The sequence below is a fragment of the Hemitrygon akajei genome, chromosome 5 (genome assembly GCF_048418815.1).
Source record: "Hemitrygon akajei chromosome 5, sHemAka1.3, whole genome shotgun sequence".
Lineage (NCBI taxonomy): Eukaryota > Metazoa > Chordata > Chondrichthyes > Myliobatiformes > Dasyatidae > Hemitrygon > Hemitrygon akajei.
This window is the reverse complement of record NC_133128.1, coordinates 120,239,439-120,262,761: the sequence shown is the minus strand read 5'-3', so window position 1 is coordinate 120,262,761 and position 23,323 is coordinate 120,239,439. Positions and strand designations below refer to the sequence as shown.

The window sequence follows — 23,323 nt, the reverse complement described above, 5'->3', positions numbered from 1 at the left end:
TGGGACAGTGTGGAGGGAGCTTTACTCTGTGTCTGACCCCGGGAATGTGTGATGGGACAGTGTAGAGGAAGCTTCACTCTGTGTCTGACCTCAAGAGTGTGTGATGGGACAGTGTAGAGAGAGCTTCACTTTGTGTCTGACCCCCAAGAGTGTGTGATGGGACAGTGTAGAGGGAGCTTCACTCTGTGTCTGACCCTGGGAGTGTGTGATGGGACAGGGTAGAGGGAGCTTCTCTCTGTTTATGACCCCGGGAGTGTGTGATGGGACAGTGTAGAGGGAGCTTCACTCTGTGTCTGACCCTGGGAGTGTGTGATGGGACAGTGTAGAGGGAGCTTCACTCTGTGTCTGACCCTGGGAGTGTGTGATGGGACAGTGTAGAGGGAGCTTCACTCTGTGTCTGACCCTGGGAGTGTGTGATGGGACGGTGTAGAGGGAGCTTCACTCTGTGTCTGACCCTGGGAGTGTGTGATGGGACAGTGTAGAGGGAGCTTCTCTCTGTTTATGACCCCAGGAGTGTGTGATGGGACGGTGTAGAGGGAGCTTCTCTTGTGCACTCTCTGTGACCTGGGCTGGTATCTCTCTCTCCGGACACAGGCTGTATGAATGTGTAACCCTCACCCCTTCCTCTGCTGCAGGTACATTCACTATTTCAGTGGACTGCTGTCTGGAACCATCCAGATGAACAACAAGCCTCTGTTTCTGCACCACGTCATCATGCATGGCATCCCCAGCCTCGAGTCCAAGAGCGGTAAGTTCGCCAAGGCACAGTATTCCTGAGTGCTCCTGGTATCCCTAAATATTCCTGGGCATTTCCAGTTTTATAAATATTCCTAGCATTCCTTCTCAGTTTCCTGAATATTCCAATATCCCTTGATTCCTTTACTCCCACTTTTCCTGAATGTTCCTATCAGGTTTATGGCAGGGTTCTTAGCAGTGTGAAGATACAGAGAGATCTTGTGGTCCTCACCCATTGATTCCTCAAAGTTGCCTCCCAAGTTGATATGGTAGTTAAGAAGGTGTTTGATATGTTGGCCTTCATTAGTTGGGGAATTAAGTTCAAGAGCCGTGAAGTAATATTACAGCATTATAAAACTCTGGTTAAACCACACTTGGAGTATTGTGCTCAGTTCTGGTCGCCTCATTATCGGAAGGATGTGGAAGCTTTAGAGAGAGTGCAGAGGAGATAGGCTGAGCGAGCTAGGGCTTTTCTCTTTGGAGCAAAGAGGGATGATAAGTGACTAGACAGAGGTGTACAAGATGTTAAGAGGCATTGATCAAGTGGGTCAAACTGGAGACATTTTCCCAGTGTGGAAATGGCCGATACAAAGGAGCATAACGTTTGGTTAATAGAGGAAAGTAAAGGGGACATGTTAGATGTTGGTTCTTTAATACAGTGGTGAGAGCACAGATGTATTGCCAGGGGTGGTGGTGGAGGCAGATTCATTTAAGACATTTAAGAGACTCTTAGATAGACAGTTGGATGAAAGAAAAATGGAGGCTACGTGAGAAGGAACGGGTGGAATGATCTTGGAGTAGATTAAAAGGTTGGAACAACATTGTAGACCAAAAGGCCTGTACTATGCTGTAATGGTCTACTTTCTAACTCACTCCAATTAGCTCAGAGATGACTAATGGTGGACAGTAACTGAAAACAGAAAGAGTCTGAAAGTACGGTTGGGTGTTCTGACAGAGGTTGCTTAAATTATGAGAGGTGTAGATAAGAACATAAGACCATGCAATTTAGTGCAGAATGAGACCATTCGTCTCATTGAGTCTGCTTTGCCATTCCATCATGGCTGATTTATTATCCCTCTCAACCCCATTCTCCTGCCTTCTCCCCGTAACCTCTGACACCCTTACTAATCAAGCATCATCCATCTCCACTTTAATATGCCCAATGACTTGGCCTCCATAGCTGTCTTTGGTGATGAATTGCACAGAATCACCACCTCTGGATAAAGAAATACCTCCTCATCTCTTTTCTAAAAGTGTGTCCTTGTATTCTGAGGCTGTGCCCTCTGGTCCTAACCTTCCCCACTATAGGAAACATCATCCTCATGTCCACTCTATCTAGGCTTTTCAATATTTAATACGTTCCAGCCATCAAACGCTCCTTATACATTAATACTTTCATTCCCAGGATCATTCTCGTGAACCTCCTCTGGAACCTCTCCAATACCAGCACATCTTTTCTTAGATACAGTGCTCAAAACTGCTCCCAACACTACAAGTGTGGTCTGACCAACGCCTTATAAAGCCTCAGCATTACATCCTTGCTATTATATGCTATTCTGCTCAAAATATGGTACATGGTCACAGTTTTCTTTTTGGAACGTAGACAGATCTAAAACTAGAGAGCATAAACTGAAGATGAAGATCCTTTGACAGGTACATGGATAGGGAAGGTTTGGAGGGATATGGGCCAAACGTGGACATCGCAGTCAGCTGGACTTGTTGGACTGTTACTGTTTCATAAGACTCAAAGGGGGCAGATTTTTGTTGATTACGGATGTAGGATTCTGAGAGAACAGAGAAAGAAGAGGTTGGGTCTCGTTTAGTTCTTGTTTAGTAAGAGTGTCAAAAATTACAGGAGATGGCAGAAGAATGAGGTTGAGAGGGATGATAAATCAGCCATGATGAAATGGCAGAGCAGACTCAATGGGCCGAATGGCCTAATTCCACTCCTATGTCTTATGGTCTTTAAAAAAATACTAGAGGATGTGCGTTTAAGGACGAAATGCATTTAAATGGCTTATTAGAAAAGTAAGGGAGAGGCTAGGACCAAAGCCATAGGCCCAGTATAGAAGGATGTCCCTTTAGAACAAAGACAAGGAGGAATTTCTTTAGCCAGAGGATAGTGAATTTGTGGAATTCATTTCCGGAGATGGCTGTGGAGGCCAGGCCATTGGGTATAGTTAAAGCAGAATTTGATAAATTCTTGATCAGTGAAGGCAAGGGAAAGGGTTGAGAGGGGTAAAAAATCAGCCATGATGGAATGATGGAGCAGCTTTGATGGGCCGAATGGCCTGATTTTCTCCTATGTCTATGGTCTTGTGGATCAGAGAGCAACCAGGACCTCAGTGAAGAGAAGGAGGTGGTGAATGAACTCCAACAGATGTTCCTGCGACCTCTCTATCAAACACAGACTCTCGGGAAGTGGGTGTTAATGATGTTTCAACTCTCCTGCAGGCTGTCGACCATTCCTGAAGATCTACCAGAGCATGCAGCCCATCTACACCTCAGGAATTTAGTAAGTGAGGTCCCAATGTGGGTCTGACGAAACCCAGCATTTGCAGAATCTCCTGTGTTTATCAGTCTGACACTTGGCTTCCCCTGTGCATGTTAGCTCTCACCCCGGAAAGCACATACACTGAAATTCATCTTTTCTATTAACAACCAACACTGCCACATATCCCGTCACCAACATAGCACGCCCACAACACAAAGAGATTCTATGCGTACATTTACGAGCAGGTGGGTGACTATGGAGAGAATAGGTCCCCTTAAGGATCAATGTAGTCATCTACATTTGAAGGCAGAGGAAATGGGGGAGGTGTTAAATTAATGTTTCTCTTCTGAATTTACCGTGAAGGTCATAAAGGCTAGGGAATTGGGGGAAGAGATCAGTGATATCCTGAAACATGTTGATATTACTAATGAGAAGGTTTATAAAGATGGAGAAATCACGGGGCCTGATCAAGTGCATCCAAGGATATTGTGGGGACACAGGAAGAAATTGCTGGGACCTTCCACTCACACATCGGCCATTACGGTCTGGTCTGGTGCAGCATCCTCTCACAATACAGGAAAACCAGAGTGAACGGTCAGGCCAGCAGAGGTCATTGGCTCCAGTCTGCCATCATGGCAGGACTGGTGTGTGTCCAGCACAAAGAAACGGGCAGGAAAATCATTGTGGACACTTCACACCCAGCAAACTGCCTTTTCCCAACACTCCCTTCTGGAAAGTGCTATAGGGCTACTAAAACAAAAACTTCACGACATTTTAAAAGTTTCTTCTGCATTTATCAACCATTCTAGTTAGATACCGCCCCCCCCCCATCTATTACCCCATCACTCCATTGTAGGCACTTTAAACCACGGTTTATAATGCTCTTCACATTGTAAACATATGTTGGTATTTACATATTTATGCACATTTTATTCCTTATCCATATTTCTAACTTTATTGTAATATAATTCTGTATTCTTCACAACTGATGAATGTTATTTTCTGCCACACACCTCGGTAAATTCCTCATATGTGTAAATGAATGTGGTGAATAAGGTTAAATGTTGGTCCTTGATTCTCACTCTGATTGTTTCTTTTATCGAACACTACAGCAATACTCCAGGAGACAGTCACACAAGCATCTGTATCACAATCGAGCCCGGGCTCATGCTGAAAGGAGACATTTTGGTAAGAGGTTTATACAAGCTCGCAAATCTTTAATTTTCTCATTACTACACCCAACCGTGAAAAAATAGACCCTCACTGGGGGATGGGTGCCCTTCCCTCCACACACACACACACACACACACACACACACACACACACACACACACACACACACACACACACACACACACACACACACACACACACACACACACACACACACACACACACACACACAGTGACTTGCTCTCCCTCTGTGACCAGCAGAGAGCAGGTCCATCTGTAAGGACCCTCACCACCCAGGACATGCCCTCTGCTCATCACTACTGTCAACGATGAGGTACAAGAGCCTGAAGACACTCACTCAAAGTTTATGGGGCAGATTCCACCATCAGATTTCTGAATGCAATGAACCCATGAACACTACCTCACTATTTTGCTCTATTTTTGCACTATTTATTTTAATATATTTCTTCTTGTAACATAGTAATTGTTGATGCTGGTGCAAAACAAAAAAAATCATAAAATGTTGGTGATAATAAACCTATTTCTATCCTGATCCTGATCCTGATCCTGATCCCGATCCCATTCCTGATCCCGTTCCTGATCCTGATCCTGCCTCAGACCTGCCGTGACGTGCAGGTGCAGAGGGGTCGCTGTCTCACTCTGTTTCTGCTCTCTGCAGCTGAAATGTTATCACAAGAGATACCAAAGCCCTGCCCGGGAAATTGTGTTCCGTGTGCAGTTCCACACGTGTGCCATCCATGAGCTTGGAGTAGTGTTTGGCAAAGAGGACCTCGATGCTGCCTTTAAAGGTGAGGCCAAGAGAGGAGATGCTGTTTTTAAAGATGGGCTTTATTTGTGCCGTGTACATCGGAACATCCAGTGAGATGCCTTGTTTGCATCAACAACCAACGCGGTCTGAGGATGTGCTGGGGGCAGCCCACAAGTGTTGCCACACTTCTGGTGACAACAGAGCACGTCCACACCTCACTAACCCTTACCCGTACACTGTGGAACGTGGGAGGAAGCCCACATGGTCACGAGGAGAACGTACAAACTCCTTACAGACAGTGACAGGAATGGAACGTTTAAAACCACCCTAACACCCATTCATCCTTTTCCTTTCATCCATGTGTCTATTTCAAACGTCTCTAACGTAACTGTCTACCACTGCGTTCCACACACCCACCGCTCTGAGTAAAAAACACTATCTCTAACATACACCCTGTACTTTCCTCCAGTCACCATGAATTGTACCCCCTTGTAGTGGCCATTTCCCCCCGGGAAAAGAAGTCTCTGGCTCTTCACTCTATCTGTGCCTCTTATCATTTTGTACATCTCTATCAGCTCACTTCTCATCCTCCTTCATGTCAAAGAGAAGAGCCCCAGCTTGCTCAACCTATCCCCATGCGACATGCTGTCTAACCCAGGCAGCATCCTGGTAAATCCCTCTGTCTCCTGTCATAGAAACAGCCCTTCAGCCCATTGCATCCATTCCATCTTGTGTTGCCCAACATTCAGCCCATGTTTGACCCATAACCCTCTAAACTTCTATCCACGTACTTTTCTACTTGGCTTCCAACTTTCCAACACGCCCACCTTAACCTCTATTTCTGGCAACCTACTCCAAATCTGCACCTTCATCTGTGTGAACAAGCTGCTCCTGATATCCCCCTTGCCTCTGATTGTAAACCCATGTTTTCAGCACAGGGAAAAGGACTATCTACGTTCACACAGTCTATGGCCTTGTATACCTCTATCAGCTCCCCACTCGATCTCCTATGTTCCAGAGAATAAACTTGCTGTCTACACAACCTCTCTTTAGTATCCAGGCCCCCGAGACTGCGCAACATTCTTGTAAGTTTCTTCTGTATTTCTTTCCGAAGATGACAGATTTGCCGAAAACTCCAAGGTCGAATTCATCTTCTCCTTTGGTCCAGAAAAGATACAAGGTAAGATTTCAATGACGGACAACTGCACAGCGAGGAATCCTGCTCTGGTCACCACTCAGTCCGTTGTCTGGACTAGCTCGGCGTGAGAATGATACAGTCACCCCCGCTCTCTGCCCTCTCTCCTCACACACCCTTCTAAACTCTACACCCCTAACCTTGGCAACACCTTCCCTCACTGTGGGAGAAAGGGTCTCCTCATCTTCCTCTCGTCTGTTCCAACACTTCCCCCACCTCCTCGATCTCCTCTCTCTGTATCACTCCTCATAGAGTCATTGAGTCAAAGAACACCACAGCTCTGAAACAGGCCATTCAGCCCATCTAGTCTATGAAAAACTATTAATCTGCCTAGTCTCATCAACCAGACCCTGAACTATAGCCCTCCATACCCCTCCCACTGATGTACTCATCTAAACTTCTCTTAAAAATCAAAATCAAACCCATATCGATCACTACTGCTGACAGCTCGTTCTACTCTCAGCAACCTCTAAGTAAAGAAATTTCCTTTCAGGGGACCTTTAAATATTTTACCTCTAGTTCTTGTTTCATCCAACCTCAGTGTAAAAAGCCTATCTATACCCCTCATAATTCTGTATCCCTATCAAATCATCCCTCATTCCCCTCCGCTCCAGGGAATAAAGTCCTAAGCTATTCAACCATTCCCAGTAACTCAGGTCATCAAGTCCCGGCAACATCTTTGTAAATATTCTGTGCACTCCTTCAATCTTAATGGTATTATTCCTGGAGGTCCCACACATACACACTGACCCTCACTCGGTGACGATCCCACACACACACTGACCCTCACTCGGTGACGATCCCACACACACACTGACCCTCACTGGGGGGCGGTCCCACACACACACTGACCCTCACTGGGGGACAGTCCCACACACACACACTGACCCTCACTGGGGGACGGTCCCACACACACACACTGACTCTCACTCGGTGACGATCCCACACACACACTGACCCTCACTGGGGGACAGTCCCACACACACACTGACCCTCACTGGGGCATGGTCCCACACACACACTGACCCTCGCAGTGGAACGGTCCCACACACACACTGACTCTCACTGGGGGACATCCCACACACACACTGACCCTCACTGGGGGACGGTCCCACACGCACACTGACCCTCACTGGGGGACGGTCCCCACACACACACTGACCCTCACTGGGGGACGGTCCCACACACACACTGACCCTCACTGTGGGACGGTCCCACACACACACTGACCCTCACTGGGGGATGGTCCACGCACACACTGACCCTCACTGGGAGACGGTCCCACACACACACTGACCCTCACTGGGAGACGGTCCCACACGCACACTGACCCTCACTGGGGGACGGTCCCCACACGCACACTGACCCTCACTGGGGGACGGTCCCACACGCACACTGACCCTCACTGGGGGACGGTCCCCACACACACACTGACCCTCACTGGGGGACGGTCCCACACACACACTGACCCTCACTGGGGGACAGTCCCACACTCACACTGACCCTCACTGGGGGACGGTCCCACACACACACTGACCCTCACCGGGAATCTATCCCACTCACACTGACCCACACTGGGGGACGGTCCCACACTCACACTGACCCTCACTGGGGGACGGTCCCACATACACACTGACCCTCAGTGGGGGACGGTCCCACACTCACACTGACCCTCACTGGGGGATGGTCCCACACACACACTGACCCTCACTGGGGGACGTCCCACACACACACTGACCCTCACTGGGAGACGGTCCCACGCACTCACTGACCCTCACTGGGGGACGTCCCACACACACACTGACCCTCACTGGGGGACGGTCCCACACACACACACACTGACCCTCACTGGGGGATGTCCCACATACACACTGACCCTCACTGGGGGACGGTCCCACACACACTGACCCTCACTGGGGGACGGTCCCACACACACACTGACCCTCACTGGGAGACGGTCCCACGCACTCACTGACCCTCACTGGGGGACGTCCCACACACACACTGACCCTCACTGGGGGACGGTCCCACACACACACTGACCCTCACTGTGGGACGGTCCCACACACACACGCTGACCCTCACAGGGGGACGGTCCCACACACACACTGACCCTCACTGGGGGACGGTCCCACACGCACACTGACCCTCACTGGGAGACGGTCCCACGCACTCACTGACCCTCACTGGGGGACGTCCCACACACACACTGACCCTCACTGGGGGACGGTCCCCACACACACTGACCCTCACTGTGAGAGTGTTGTTATTCCTGCTGAGTGTGGGTTTTGGGGATCAGCCGATGTGTCTCTCTCATGGAGTCTTCCTGTGCGCTACTGGTGTCAGGGATGGAGCACCTGGAGAACGGCCCGAGGGTGTCCGTCGATTTCAACAGCTGCGATCCTTTGATGAGATGGGATTCCTATGAGAACTTTAACGCCGAGGTGGAGACGAGCAGAGAGGGTAAGGGCAAGCTGGGGGTAGGTGGCTCCGACTGGTTGGATGGGGAGGGGGGAGTGGGAACGGCCCACTCGGCTCCCTGTCTCCTCGTCCTACAGCAAGAGCTCCTGGGAACTGACCTCAGGTTGGGGGCCGGGAGGAGGGAGGGAGCCGTTGTTAGGTAACACAGGGTCCTCTACGTTCTATCTTCTGATCCCTCTGCCCCAGACCTGCTCCTCAGGAGTCAATGTTCAAGGCTTATGATCGACACTGGTCAGTGGGACTGACATTTTATGGAGTGATGTCTGACCCCTCACCCCTTCACCATACTCCTCTCTGTTCACCCTCAGCCTCTTCCCTTCCCAGTCCCCAAGCCCAGCTCCCAACTGCCTCTCTCCCTCCATCTCCACTTCACTCCCTTCCCTGTCCTCGCCATTCTCCCCTCCCCTGTTCTCAGCAGAAGCCATTCAGCCCGTTGAGTCTGCTCCACCATATCATTATGGCTGTTTGATTTTCTCTCTCAACCCCTTCTCACCATAAGCTCAGACATCTTTACTAATCAAGTGAATGTCAATGTCAGCTACCCAATGACTAGGCTTCCACAACCGTCTGTTACAACGAATTACACATCATCCTCTGGCTAAAGAAATTACTCCTCATCTCTGTTCCAGAGGAACGTCCATCTATTCTGGTGGTGTGTCCTCTGGTCCTAGACTTGCCCATTATTGGAAACATCCTCTGCATATCTACTCTGTCCAGGCCTTTCGATGTTCTATACGTTTTAATGAGATACCCCTCATTCTTCTAAACTCCAGCAAGTACAGACCCAGACACTCCTCATAAATTAACTCATTCATTCCCGGAACTATTCCTGTGATTCTCCTCTGGACCCTCTCCAATGCCAGCACATCCTTTCTTCAATGAGGGGCCCAAAACTGCTCACAGTACTTCAGTACACAATTCTTCCTCCAATTACTCCTCCCCCTGCCTAACACCTCCTCTCATTTCACTTCCCCTTCACCTTGTTCTACCAAATCCCACTCCCTCCCCTCTCCCCTTGCCTCTTCCCCCCTCCTCCCTATACTTCACTGTCTCCCCACCCTCTCCCCTCCCCTTCACTCCCTTCTCCCTCTGTCTTACCCTCTCTCTCCCTCTCTTCCACTAACACTACTTACAGCTCTCCCCTGTTCTTCCCCTTCCCCACTTCCCCTTCTCCCTGTCCTCTCCCTGTCCCCGTACCACTCTCCCTCCAACTCACCTCCTTCCCAACTTCTTTCACCCCTTCTCCTTCACATACCTCATTCTCATGCTTCTCCATATACCTCTCTCCTTTAATCCTCCCCATCCCTTCCCCTTCCCCCTCTATATTTCCCCTCCTTTGTCTCTCCCACTTTCTCTCCCTCTCTCCCTGTACCTCCCTTCTCCTGCCTTTCCTATTGCCCCCCTCTCACCCCTTCCCTGCTCTCTCTGCCTCTGTTCCTGGCTCACACCTGCTCAGCCCGCCCCTCCTTCCCTCTCCCTCTCCAGAGACTGTAACTGGACCCCCGAGCTGGTGCCCAGCGGAGACGCAGTCATCTTTCAGACAGCTGGGTGTCTGCTGCCCCCTCTTCACTGGGGGGGGGGGGTGGTGGTGGTGGTGGGGGGGGGTCTCATCCCTCTCCCCACCATCTCCATGGGGTTGCCAAGGCAACAGCCACAAGGTTCTGGGATGCATGGGAGAGATCGAGATCTCACCTCAGTGGGATATGCTTCCTCTCTTCCCCCCCCCCCCCCCATTAACTGGATCACAGCCGGGGCCGGGGGGGGGGGGGGGTGGTTGCTGCAGCCCCTGACTCCAACCTCAGAGGGGTAGTTGGGGCATGTTGCTGGAATGGTCCTGGCCTGAAAGAAGCCCCTTTCCCTGCAGAGACGTAGAACATAGATCTCTACAGTCCAGTGTCGGCTTTGTGGCCCTCGATGTTGTGCTGTCTACTCGTAACCTAACCCCTCTCCCCACACAGCATTCCATTATTCTACCACCCGTGTGTTTATCTAACAATGTCCTAGTCCTGAACAGAGGGAGAGGAAGGGGGAGGGCGAAGGGGTAATGGGAGGGAAAGGGACGCAGCAGGTGGAGAGGTGTGAAGGGGGTTGGAGGGGGCAGAGGGAGAGAGAGGCGCAAGGGTGGAGAGGGCTGGAGTGGGGTGGTGAGGAAGTAGAGGGAGACAGAGGTGCAGGGGTGGAGAGGGATGGAGTGGGGTGGTGAGGGGAAGGAAGAGAAGGGAGGGGAAAGAGAGGAGATGAATAGAGGGAGAGAGGGAGAGGGAGAAAGAAGGGTGGTGGGGAATGGATTAGGGGAGAGGGATAGAGAGGGGCAGAGGGGGAGGGATAGGGGTAGAGAGGGAGAGTATGATACTCCCTCGGTACAACCTTCCTCAACACTGTGAAGCTCCCTCCCGTAGTGTCTCCTCCCCACCCTAACCCTGCCCACAGCATCAGGACTTAACGTACTGACAGGGACTGGGAATTGGTAGGAGGCAGAGAGCGAAGAGTGGGAATGAAGGGGCTCCCAGGGGTGTTGGTCAGTGCCTGGTGGGTACGGCAGCAGTTGATGCTTGGGACCCAGCTGTTCACAGCTGGAATGAGGATTGGGCTGAGGGAGGCCTGAAGGCCACTTCTGGGGTATTGCAGACAGCCCAAGTCATCCCATTGTAGGAAGGATGGGAGGCTTTGGAGAGGGTGCAGGATGTTGCCTGGATTTGAGGGTGTGTGCTAGAACGAGAGGGTGGACAAATATTGGATTGGGTTGTTTTCTCCAGAGTGCAAGAGGCTGAGGGAAGAGGTTTATAAGACTATGAGAGGCATAGATAGATAATATCTTTTTCCCAGGAGTGGAATGTCTTATACGGGGGGGGGGGGGGGGGTGTAAATTGAAAGGAGTTGTGAGGGGAAAGTTTTTTACACAGGGAGGTGTGGGTGCCAGGAATGTGCTGTCTGGGGCGGTGGTAGAGGCCGGTACATTAGGGATTTTTAAGAGATGTTTAGATAGGCACATGAATAGGAGGAAAATGGAAAGATATGGACATTGTGTAGGCGGAAGAGATAAGTTACATTGCCAATTTTATTACTAATTTATTTGGTTTGGCACAACATAGTGAGCTGAAAGGTCTGTTCCTGTGTTGTACTCCTCGATGTTCTTGAAATAAAAATGAAAAACTAATGCTGATGCTGGAACTTTGTAATTATAACGGTGAATGTTGGAAATATTCAACAGGTGAGGCGGCGTCCGTGGGGAGAGAAGCAGAGTTTGCGTATCAGAATGGAGACCCTTTGTCAGACCTGGGAAAGAGAGAAAAAAGAGGTAAATAATGTCGATTGGGTGTGACAGACGGGGCGAAGGTGTGGACGGGACGAAGTGACAGACAGGTGTCGAAGGATATAAGCCAAACACAGTTCAATGCAACTAGCTTAGACGGGCACCTTTTCCAGCAGGGACTGGTTTAGTCCGGAGCATGGACCCCATGAAGTGTGGTGGCCTTGTTTATTCCTTTCACTTATCATTTTTAATTTTTTTAAAACTTCATTTGTCGAATGTGCGTCAAAACAGTGACATATACAGTGAGCTGCATCACTTGCATCAATGACCAACACGGTCTGAGGATGCGCTGGGGGCAGCCCACAAGTGTTGCCACACTTCCAGCGCCAACATAGCATGCCCACACTTACTAGCCCTAACCCGTATGTCTTTGGATTGTGGAAGGAAAGGGGATTACCCGGTTACTTAATTGTAACTTTATTGTCCATTTCATGCCTTGCACAGTATTGCTGCCTTAAAAGAACAAACTTGTAAACGATAACAAACTGCAACCAGCACAGCTTTGTATTGAGGGAGGAAAGTGAAGTGCTCAAAGGAACTCCACGTGGTCTCTGGGAGAACGTACAAACACCCTACATCAGACCATAAGGCACAGGAGCAGAATTAGATTATCAGCTTGTCAACTCCACTCCACCATTCCATAATGGCTGATCCATTTTCTCTCTCAACCCCATCCTCCTCCCGTCCTCCCATAAGCTTTGAAACCTTGATTATTCAAAAACCTATCAGCCTTCGTATAAAGAAGACTTGACCTCCACAGATGTCTGTTGGAATGGCTTCCACAGATTCACCACTCTCCAACTAAAGAAATTCCTCCTCATCTCTGTTCTAGATGGACGTCCCTCTGTTCTGAGGCTGTGCCTTCTGGACCTAGAGTCACCCACCATAGGAAATCTCCTCTCCACATCCACTCTGTGTAGGTCTTTCAATATTCATGGAGATCCCTCCCCCTTATTCTTCTAAACACCAGTGATTACAGGCTCAGAGCCATCAAACGCTCCTCACGTGTTAACCCTTTCATTCCTGGGATCATTCTCAGCAACCTCCTGTGGATTCTCTCACACCTTCTCTTAGCTCACCACTGCTTACGATACTTTGTGTGATCTGACTATTGCTCTATAAAGCCTCAGCATTACATCCATGCTCTCACAGAGAGTGGTAGGACTTGAACCCCGATTGCTGATTGGCTAGCGCTGTAAAGCGTTAGTCTAACTGAGGGGCTGAATGGCTTTTCCCATGTGAACTCCATTACATTGCAGGTGAGGGTCCCTGCCCGATAACTTGTGCTGTCGAAGGCTGGCGGATTTCAGAATATCTCACTAAGGGGGATCAAACACTGTGGAAGAGTTCTCCGAACTGCCTGTTGCATAAATTGGGAATGCATATTATGGAAGAGGTCAGGAAATCAGGTTTACCTGATTATAGAGATCATAGAACATAGATCATAGGACATAGAGCATTAAACATAGAATATAAATCATATAACATAATGCATTGAACATAGATCATAGAAAATACAACATAGATCATATAACATAGAACATGGAAAATAGAAAATGAAACATAGATTATAGAACATAGAACAGTATTGGGTCAAACCTTTAACATATTCTAAGATCCATCTAATCCCTCCCTCCTACATAACCCTCCAGTTTTCACTCTAACATGTACCTATCTGGGAGTTTCTTAAATGTCACTAACGTACCTACCTCCACCCCGGCAACACGTTACACACAGCCACCATTCTCTGTGTTAAAATCCTACCTCTGACCTTTCTCCAATCACACTGAAGTTGTATTAACCGTTTCCACCCTGGGAAGAAGCCACCTCTATCAAGTCACCTCTCATCCTCCTTTATTCCAAGGAGGAAAGCCCTTGTTCACTCAGCCTATCCTCACACGACATGCTCTCTAATCCAGGCAGCATCCTGCTTTCTTCCTATAATGAGGCGACCAGAACTGAACATAATACTCCAAGTGTGGTCTAACCAGGATTTTATAGAGCTGCAACATTACCCTGCAGCTCTTGAACTCAATCCCCCAACTAATCAGCTTCTTAACCACCCTATCAACTTCTGCAGCATCTTTGCAGCATCTATGGAGATAGACACCAATATCCCTCTGATCCTCCTCACTGCTAAGAATCCAGCCATTAATCTTCTACTCTTCCTTCAAATTCAACCTTCCAAAGTGAATGATTTCACACATTTATGGATTAAACTGCATCTGCCACTTGTTGGCCCAGCTCTGCATCGTATCAGTGCTGCTAGGGTAAAATAAAAAGTTTATCAACACAGTTCCCTGATAAGACGTTGGCAGAATTAGGCCATTCAGCCATTCAGGTCTGTTCCACCATTCAACCATGGCTCATTTATTATCCCCCCTCTCAACCCCATCCTTCTGCTTTCTTCCCTGTACCTTACTAATTAAAAACCTTTCAAACTCTGCTTTAAATATACCCAGGGACTTGGTCTGCATGGCTGTCTGTGGCAATGACTTCCACAGATTCACTACCCTCTGGTAAAGAAATTCCTCCTTATCTCTGTTCTAAAGGGATGCCCTTCTATTCTGAGGTTTTGCCCCACTATAGGAAAAGTCCTCTCCACATCCCCTCTACTTAGGCCTTTCAAGAAAACTGACCTGCCAATTATCTTTTGAGGGAGATTGTTTAAATTTAAGAGGCCGGTGGAAGAAGGCCTGAGAGCTCAAGCAGGTTTATAAAACAAAAACAACACTGTTATTTACTCTGATCCCAGACCACTGAGAACTTTAAAAACAAGTAAGAGAACTTAAAAATCAATTCTAAAAGATGCAGGAAGCCAGTGCAGTGTAGATAGGACGGGAGTGATATATTCCCTTCTCCTGGTTTTGATTGAAGCTCTCACGACGACATTCTGAATGAGCTGACGTTTGTCAACGGGTTGCTTTGGAAGGCTGTGGAAAGTGCATTGCAGTAATCTCGTCTACTCAATATAAAGGTGTGGTTTAGTTTTTCAATGTCACATATTGTACTTTTGCCATATTTCTGAAGTGAAGAAATGCTCTGCTGGTCATGTTCTTTATGTGGGACTCAAAATTCAGATCTGAATCAAAGGTGCAAAGGTTCATTTTATTATCAGAGTATGAGTGCAAAATACAACTCTGAGATTTGTCTTCTCCAGATAGCCACAGGATACAGAAACCATACATGTAGTTGAACAAAAGAAATCAATCCCCCCCACATGAAAAAAAAGAGACAAAAACTCGCAAACCCCAAAACCCCTCCCTCGCACAAAAGCTAACAGATCACCCAAACCCCCAGCCCGCCAACAATCCCTCCGAGGGAAGAGACTCGAACCAGCAGCCTCTCCGAGAACAGAGAACCTGTCAGACTAGTTACTTCTGATTTTACAAGGGGAGCCAAGTTTCCAAGTTTATCAACAAGTTCATCTCTTTTGGCTTTGGGATCAACCAAAAGTATTTCAGTTTTATCTTCATTTAGTTTTAGGAAATCATTGCTCATCTACTTGTTTATCGCAGCCATACCAGGAGTCAGAGAAGATTGGGTGTTATCACCGTGTGGCTTAACTAAGATATACAATTGTGTGTCATCTGCATAACTGTGGAGATCAAGTGCATGCTCTCTAATGGTGTCTCCTAAGGGGAGAAGACTAAGGGGCAAAGACAACTTTCCTGCGCAGTACCAAAAGGTACATTCTCTTAGAAAATTGGTCTCCAAAACAGACAAAAATCGGAACCAATTAAGGGCATTACCAGAGAGGCCAACCGAGTTCTCAAGGCGAATTATGAGAATATTGTGGTCAATTGGGTTGAAAGCAGCAGGTGTAGAGGAATTAGAACAGGGATTTGCTTGGCATCAGTGCCGAGCCCGAGGTCCCTGACAAGTTTGGTAAGGGCCGTCTCAGCGCCATAGTTTCCTTTAAAACTTAACCAAAACTTTTCTACAGTAGTGTTTTTGTTTAGAAAGCAGAGTTGGATGAAATTGACTTTCTCAAGAATCTTGCCCAGGAAGGGAAGATTTGATATACGGGTAGTCCCCGAGTTACGAATGTCCGACTTATGAACAACTTGTACTTACGAACCGAGGAAGGAGAACGCCGTCTGCCATTTTAAATCGGATCGTGACGCTGTCCGCTGTCAGTACAGCCCCCACTTATCCCATTTAACCAGTCTCAGTGTGGTGGACTTTAGGACCCAGGAAATTCAGTGCTCGGTGGTCCTTAGGACCCAGCGGAGCTCGGCAGTGTTTCTGTTCCATTGATGGGAAACGATCACGATTGAAAATGAAGTGGAAATAATAAAGCGTTTGGAAAGTGGTGAAACGTCGTCGGCCATTGGAAAAGCGTTAGGCTACAGTTGGTCAACGATTGGAACAATTTTAAAGGATAAAAGATAAAGTGAGAGTAATGGAACATGTGAAAGGCCCTGCCCCGATGAAAGCTACAATTATTACTAAGCAACACAGTGGTTTAATTATTGGAATGCATACGTTTCTTAAGTGTTTTATATGCATAGAAAGGTAAAATGTATACTATATACTAAGACAAACATTTGACTAACTGACGCTAAATAATACCAGATGTACTTGTTCTGACTTACGTACAAATCCGACTTAAAGACGGACTCAGGAACGGAACTCGTTCATAACCCGGGGACTGCCTGTATATACCTGTAGTTAGCTAGTATCTCATTATCAAAGTTTCATAGTCAGGTACTAGTTATCAAACAATATCCTATAGGCTTCAATGGGGTTCCCCCCCACTCATTCTTCAATGAGTAAAGGCCTAGAGCCATCAAATGCTCCTCAACCATTAACTCTTTTACTCCCAGGATCATTCTCGCGAACCTCTTCTGGATCGTCTCCGATGCCAGCACATCCTTTCTTAGATAAAGGGACCAAAACTGCTCATGATACTCCAAATGTGTTCTGACCAATGACTTAGAAAATCTCAGAAAGGGATAGTATTGAGGCAGGAAACTTCCTCTGTATAATGAGGAGGTGCACACCGTATCATCGGCCATTGAGGGGTAAGTGATGTGGAATGTAGTCATTCAAATGAAAATCAATTTAGCCAAAATGATTTTGTTAGAAAGTTGAATATCAAGGAGGAGTATTGGGGAACAGTGAGATGGTGGAGAGATGAGGTGGTGCAGTAGTGAGGAGATAGAGCGGATAGAGAAAGAGAGCGAGTGTCAGGGAGAGTGGGAGGAGAGAGGGGAAAATCGTGGGAGAGGGGAGAGAATGAAAGATAGAGAGAGATAGACGGAGAGAGTGAGGGAGGGGGAGAGAGTAAAAAGGAGAGAAAGAGAGAGTGATACAGAGAGAGAGACAGACAGAGAGGAGGGTAGAGAGAGAGGGAATAGCTATATATATAGATATATAGAAAAAGTGAGAGAGAGTTTGAGAGAGGAGGGAGCACAGAAAGAGAGACACTGAGACAGAGTGTGTCTGTGAGAGAGAGAGAGAGAGAGATAGAGAGAGAGAGAGAGAGAATGACAGAGAATATGACAGGGCAGAGATAGGGGGGGGAAGACAGACTTTGGTTGTTGATGGAGGCTGTGTTCATTAAAGTGAATGAGAGAGTTTGAGAGAGGAGGGAGCACAGAAAGAGAGAGACTGAGACAGAATGTGTCTGTGAGAGAGAGAGAGAGAGAGAATGACAGAGAATATGACAGGGCAGAGATAGAGAGTGGGGGGGGAAAGGCAAACTTTGGTAGTTGATGGAGGCTGCGTTCTCACTCTCCCTCCCCGTTCAAGCACGGGTGGTGAAGTAACTATAAACAGACTTCCTTTCAGTGAGATTCAGCACGAGGCGGGGTGTGTTCCAGACCTGACTCCAGTTAGCCAGCCTGTAATTCAATCTGCCTCCGGCCCATGACTTCACTGGCAGTTTGAGACTGCATCGAAACCAGGAGCCCCTCTGACGTGACAGCAGTGCCCGAGCAAACTCCCGCCAGTGACACCAGCGCTGGGACTGCCAGCCCACACCCTCCTGTAGAGCTGCCACCCTGACGTGGGCAACGAGCTGCCAGCGGCTGGGAAGGGGTGTGGGGGGGGTTGGCAGGAGGCGGGCAGTCTACACGCTCCCGGCAAAGAACAGCCTGCCGTGGCACAGCCCTTCTGCCAGTCGGAGTGGGAAGCCTCGGAGGAGAAGCTGACGGATAACCCTGTCAATCGGTGAGCCTCCCCGCTTGGAACAAGCTGCAGGTACGGAGAGTGAGGGACAGTCGCAGCGACGAGGTTGTGAAGCCAGCGAGCAGGTGTAGTGGGGAGGGGACTGCGGGACGGGTTGTAAATAGACCTGCTGGCGGCTCTCAGTGTGTCGTCTCCACAGTGAAGGCCACTATTACGGACGTGGTCAGCTGTCCTCTGTGGCGCTGGGCGCTGTGTTGTGTTTTCGACAGTTGCAACCATGTTTTCCTGTGTGAGGCATGAATATTCAGTGGACGGGAGACAAGTGTCGCAGAGAGGGAGGAATCTGGAGGGATACAGCGACGGACAAGGCTCAGGTCAGGGGGAGTTCATGAAAGGATTTAACTGACTCTCACTGGACAGTCCCACACACACACACACACACACACACACACACACACACACACACACACACACACACACACACACACACACACACACACACACACACTGACCATCACTGGGGAACGGTCCCACACACACACTGACCCTCACTGGGGGACGGACCCACACACACTGACCCTCACTGGGGGACGGACCCACACACACACGCTGACCCTCCCTGGGGGGCGGTCCCACTCACACACTGACCCTCACTGGAGTACAGTCCCAAACACACACTGACCCTCACTGGGGGACGGTCCCATTCACACACTGACCCTCACTGGGGGACGGTCCCACACACACACTGACCCTCACTGGGGGACGGTCCCTCACACACACTGACCCTCACTGGGGGACGGTCCACACTCACACTGACCCTCACTGGGGGACGGTCCCACACACACACTGTCCCTCACTGGGGGACGGTCCCACACACACACTGACCCTCACTGGGGGACGGTCCCACACACACACACTGACCCTCACTGGGGGACGGTCCCACACACACACTGACCCTCACTGGGGGACGGTCCCACACACACACTGTCCCTCCCTGGGGGGCGGTCCCACACACACACTGACCCTCACTGGGGGACAGTCCCACACACACTGACCCTCACTGGGTGACAAGCCCACACACACACTGACCCTCACTGGGGGATGGTCCGACACACACACACTGACCCTCACTGGGGGACAGTCCCACACACACTGACCCTCACTGGGGGACGGTCCCACACACACACTGACCCTCACTGGGGGACGGTCCCACACACACACTGACCCTCCCTGGGGGGCGGTCCCACTCACACACTGACCCTCACTGGAGTACAGTCCCACACACACACTGACCCTCACTGGGGGACGGTCCCACACACACTGACCCTCACTGAGGGACGGTCCCACACACACACTGACCCTCACTGGGGTACAGTCCCACACACACACTGACCCTCACTGGGGGACTGTCCCACACACACACTGACCCTCACTGGGGTACAGTCCCACACACACACTGACCCTCACTGGGGGATGGTCCGACACACACACACTGACCCTCACTGGGGGACAGTCCCACACACACTGACCCTCACTGGGTGACAAGCCCACACACACACTGACCCTCACTGGGGGATGGTCCGACACACACACACTGACCCTCACTGGGGGACAGTCCCACACACACTGACCCTCACTGGGTGACAAGCCCACACACACACTGACCCTCACTGGGGGATGGTCCGACACACACACACTGACCCTCACTGGGGGACAGTCCCACACACACTGACCCTCACTGGGTGACAAGCCCACACACACACTGACCCTCACTGGGGGATGGTCCGACACACACACACTGACCCTCACTGGGGGACAGTCCCACACACGCTGACCCTCACTGGGGGACGGTCCCACACACACACTGTCCCTCACTGGGGGACGGTCCCACACACACACTGACCCTCACTGGACAGTCCCACACACATACTGACCCTCACTGGGGGACGGTCCCACACACACACTGACCCTCACTGGGGTACAGTCCCACACACACACTGACCCTCACTGGGGGACTGTCCCACACACACACTGACCCTCACTGCGGGGCGGTCCCACACACTCACTGACCCTCACTGGGGAACGGTCCCCACTCACACTGACCCTCACTGGGGGACGGTCCCACACACACACACTGACCCTCACTGGGGGACGGTCCCACACACACTGACCCTCACTGGGGGACGGTCCCACACAGACACTGACCCTCACTGGGGGACGGTCCCACACACACTGACCCTCACTGGGAAACGGTCCCACACTCACACTGACCCTCACTGGGGGACGGTCCCACACACACTGACCCTCACTGGGGGACGGTCCCACACACACACTGACCCTCACTGGGGGACGGTCCCACACACTCACTGACCCTCACTGGGGGACGGTCCCACACACACTGACCCTCACTGGGGGATGGTCCCACACACACACTGACCCTCACTGGGGGACGATCCCACACAGACACTGACCCTCACTGGGGGATGGTCCCACACACACACTGACCCTCACTGGGGGACGATCCCACACAGACACTGACCCTCACTGGGGGATGGTCCCCACACACACACTGACCCTCACTGGGGGACGGTCCCACACACACACTGACCCTCACTGGGAGACGAACCCACACACACACTGACCCTCACTGGGGGACGGTCCCCACACACACACTGACCCTCACTGGGGGACGGTCCCACACACACACTGACCCTCACTGGGGGATGGACCCACACACACACTGACCCTCACTGGGGGACTGTCCCACACACACACTGACCCTCACTGGGGGACGGTCCCACACACACACTGACCCTCACTGGGGGACGGTCCCACACACACTGACCCTCACTGGGGGACAGTCCCACACAGACACTGACCCTCACTGGGGGACGGTCCCACACACACTGACCCTCACTGGGAAACGGTCCCACACTCACATTGACCCTCACTGGGGGACGGTCCCACACACACTGACCCTCACAGGGGGACAGTCCCACACACACACTGACCCTCACTGGGGGACGGTCCCACACACACACTGACCCTCACTGGGGGACGGTCCCACACACTCACTGACCCTCACTGGGGGACGGTCCCACACACACTGACCCTCACTGAGGGACGGTCCCACACACACACTGACCCTCACTGGGGGATGGACCCACACACACACTGACCCTCACTGGGGGACGATCCCACACAGACACTGACCCTCACTGGGGGATGGTCCCCACACACACACTGACCCTCACTGGGGGACGATCCCACACAGACACTGACCCTCACTGGGGAACGGTCCCACACACACACTGACCCTCACTGGGGGACGATCCCACACAGACACTGACCCTCACTGGGGGATGGTCCCCACACACACACTGACCCTCACTGGGGGACGGTCCCACACACACACTGACCCTCACTGGGAGACGAACCCACACACACACTGACCCTCACTGGGGGACGGTCCCCACACACACACTGACCCTCACTGGGGGACGGTCCCACACACACACTGACCCTCACTGTGGGATGGACCCACACACACACTGACCCTCACTGGGGGACGGTCCCACACACACACTGACCCTGACTGGACAGTCCCACAGACACACTGACCCTCACTGGGGGTCGGTCTCACACACACACACTGACCCTCACTGGGGGACGGTCCCACACACACACTGACCCTCACTGGGAGACGAACCCACACACACACTGACCCTCACTGGGGGACGGTCCCCACACACACACTGACCCTCACTGGGGGACGGTCCCACACACACACTGACCCTCACTGTGGGATGGACCCACACACACACTGACCCTCACTGGGGGACGGTCCCACACACACACTGACCCTCACTGGACAGTCCCACACACACTCACACTGACCCTCACTGAGTGATGATCACACACACACTGACCCTCACTGGGGGATGGACCCATACACACTGACCCTCACTGGGGGACGGCCCCACACACACACTGACCCTCACTGGGGGTCGGTCTCACACACACACTGACCCTCACTGGGGACGGTCCCACACACACACTGACCCTCACTGGACAGTCCCACACACACACACACTGAGCCTCACTGGACAGTCCCACACACACACTGACCCTCACTGGGGGTCGGTCTCACACACACTCTGACCCTCACTGGGGGACGGCCCCACACACACACTGACCCTCACTGGGGACGGTCCCACACACACACTGACCCTCACTGGACAGTCCCACACACACACACACTGACCCTCACTGGACAGTCCCACACACACACACACTGACCCTCACTGAGTGATGATCACACACACACTGACCCTCACTGGGGGATGGACCCATACACACTGACCCTCACTGGGGGACAGTCCCACACACACACTGACCCTCACTGGGGGATGATCACACACGCACACTGACCCTCACTGGGGGATGGTCCCATACACACTGACCCTCACTGGGGGACAGTCCCACACACACTGACCCTCACTGGGGGATGATCACACACGCACACTGACCCTCACTGGGGGATGGTCCCATACACACTGACCCTCACTGGGGGACAGTCCCACACACAGACCCTCACTGGGTGACAAGCCCACACACACACTGACCCTCACTGGGGGATGGTCCGACACACACACACTGACCCTCACTGGGGGACAGTCCCACACACACTGACCCTCACTGGGTGACAAGCCCACACACACACTGACCCTCACTGGGGGATGGTCCGACACACACACACTGACCCTCACTGGGGGACAGTCCCACACACGCTGACCCTCACTGGGGGACGGTCCCACACACACACTGTCCCTCACTGGGGGACGGTCCCACACACACACTGACCCTCACTGGACAGTCCCACACACATACTGACCCTCACTGGGGGACGGTCCCACACACACACTGACCCTCACTGGGGTACAGTCCCACACACACACTGACCCTCACTGGGGGACTGTCCCACACACACACTGACCCTCACTGGGGGACGGTCCCACACACTCACTG

At 51.1% G+C, this 23,323-nt stretch overlaps 1 protein-coding gene across 13 annotated transcripts in view; it reads left to right on the top strand.

The window, feature by feature from the left end:
- The window catches only part of LOC140728114 (tensin-1-like), a 429,660-nt gene that overhangs the window by 287,712 nt on the left and 118,625 nt on the right, over positions 1 to 23,323 (top strand). For all 13 annotated transcript variants that reach the window (XM_073046317.1, XM_073046319.1, XM_073046316.1 and 10 more), the window contains 7 exons: positions 636 to 748; positions 3,190 to 3,250; positions 4,342 to 4,417; positions 5,082 to 5,211; positions 6,286 to 6,351; positions 8,713 to 8,829; positions 12,059 to 12,145. In XM_073046317.1, the coding sequence (XP_072902418.1) occupies positions 636 to 748; positions 3,190 to 3,250; positions 4,342 to 4,417; positions 5,082 to 5,211; positions 6,286 to 6,351; positions 8,713 to 8,829; positions 12,059 to 12,145 (650 nt within the window). The remainder of the gene's footprint in view (positions 1 to 635; positions 749 to 3,189; positions 3,251 to 4,341; positions 4,418 to 5,081; positions 5,212 to 6,285; positions 6,352 to 8,712; positions 8,830 to 12,058; positions 12,146 to 23,323) is intronic.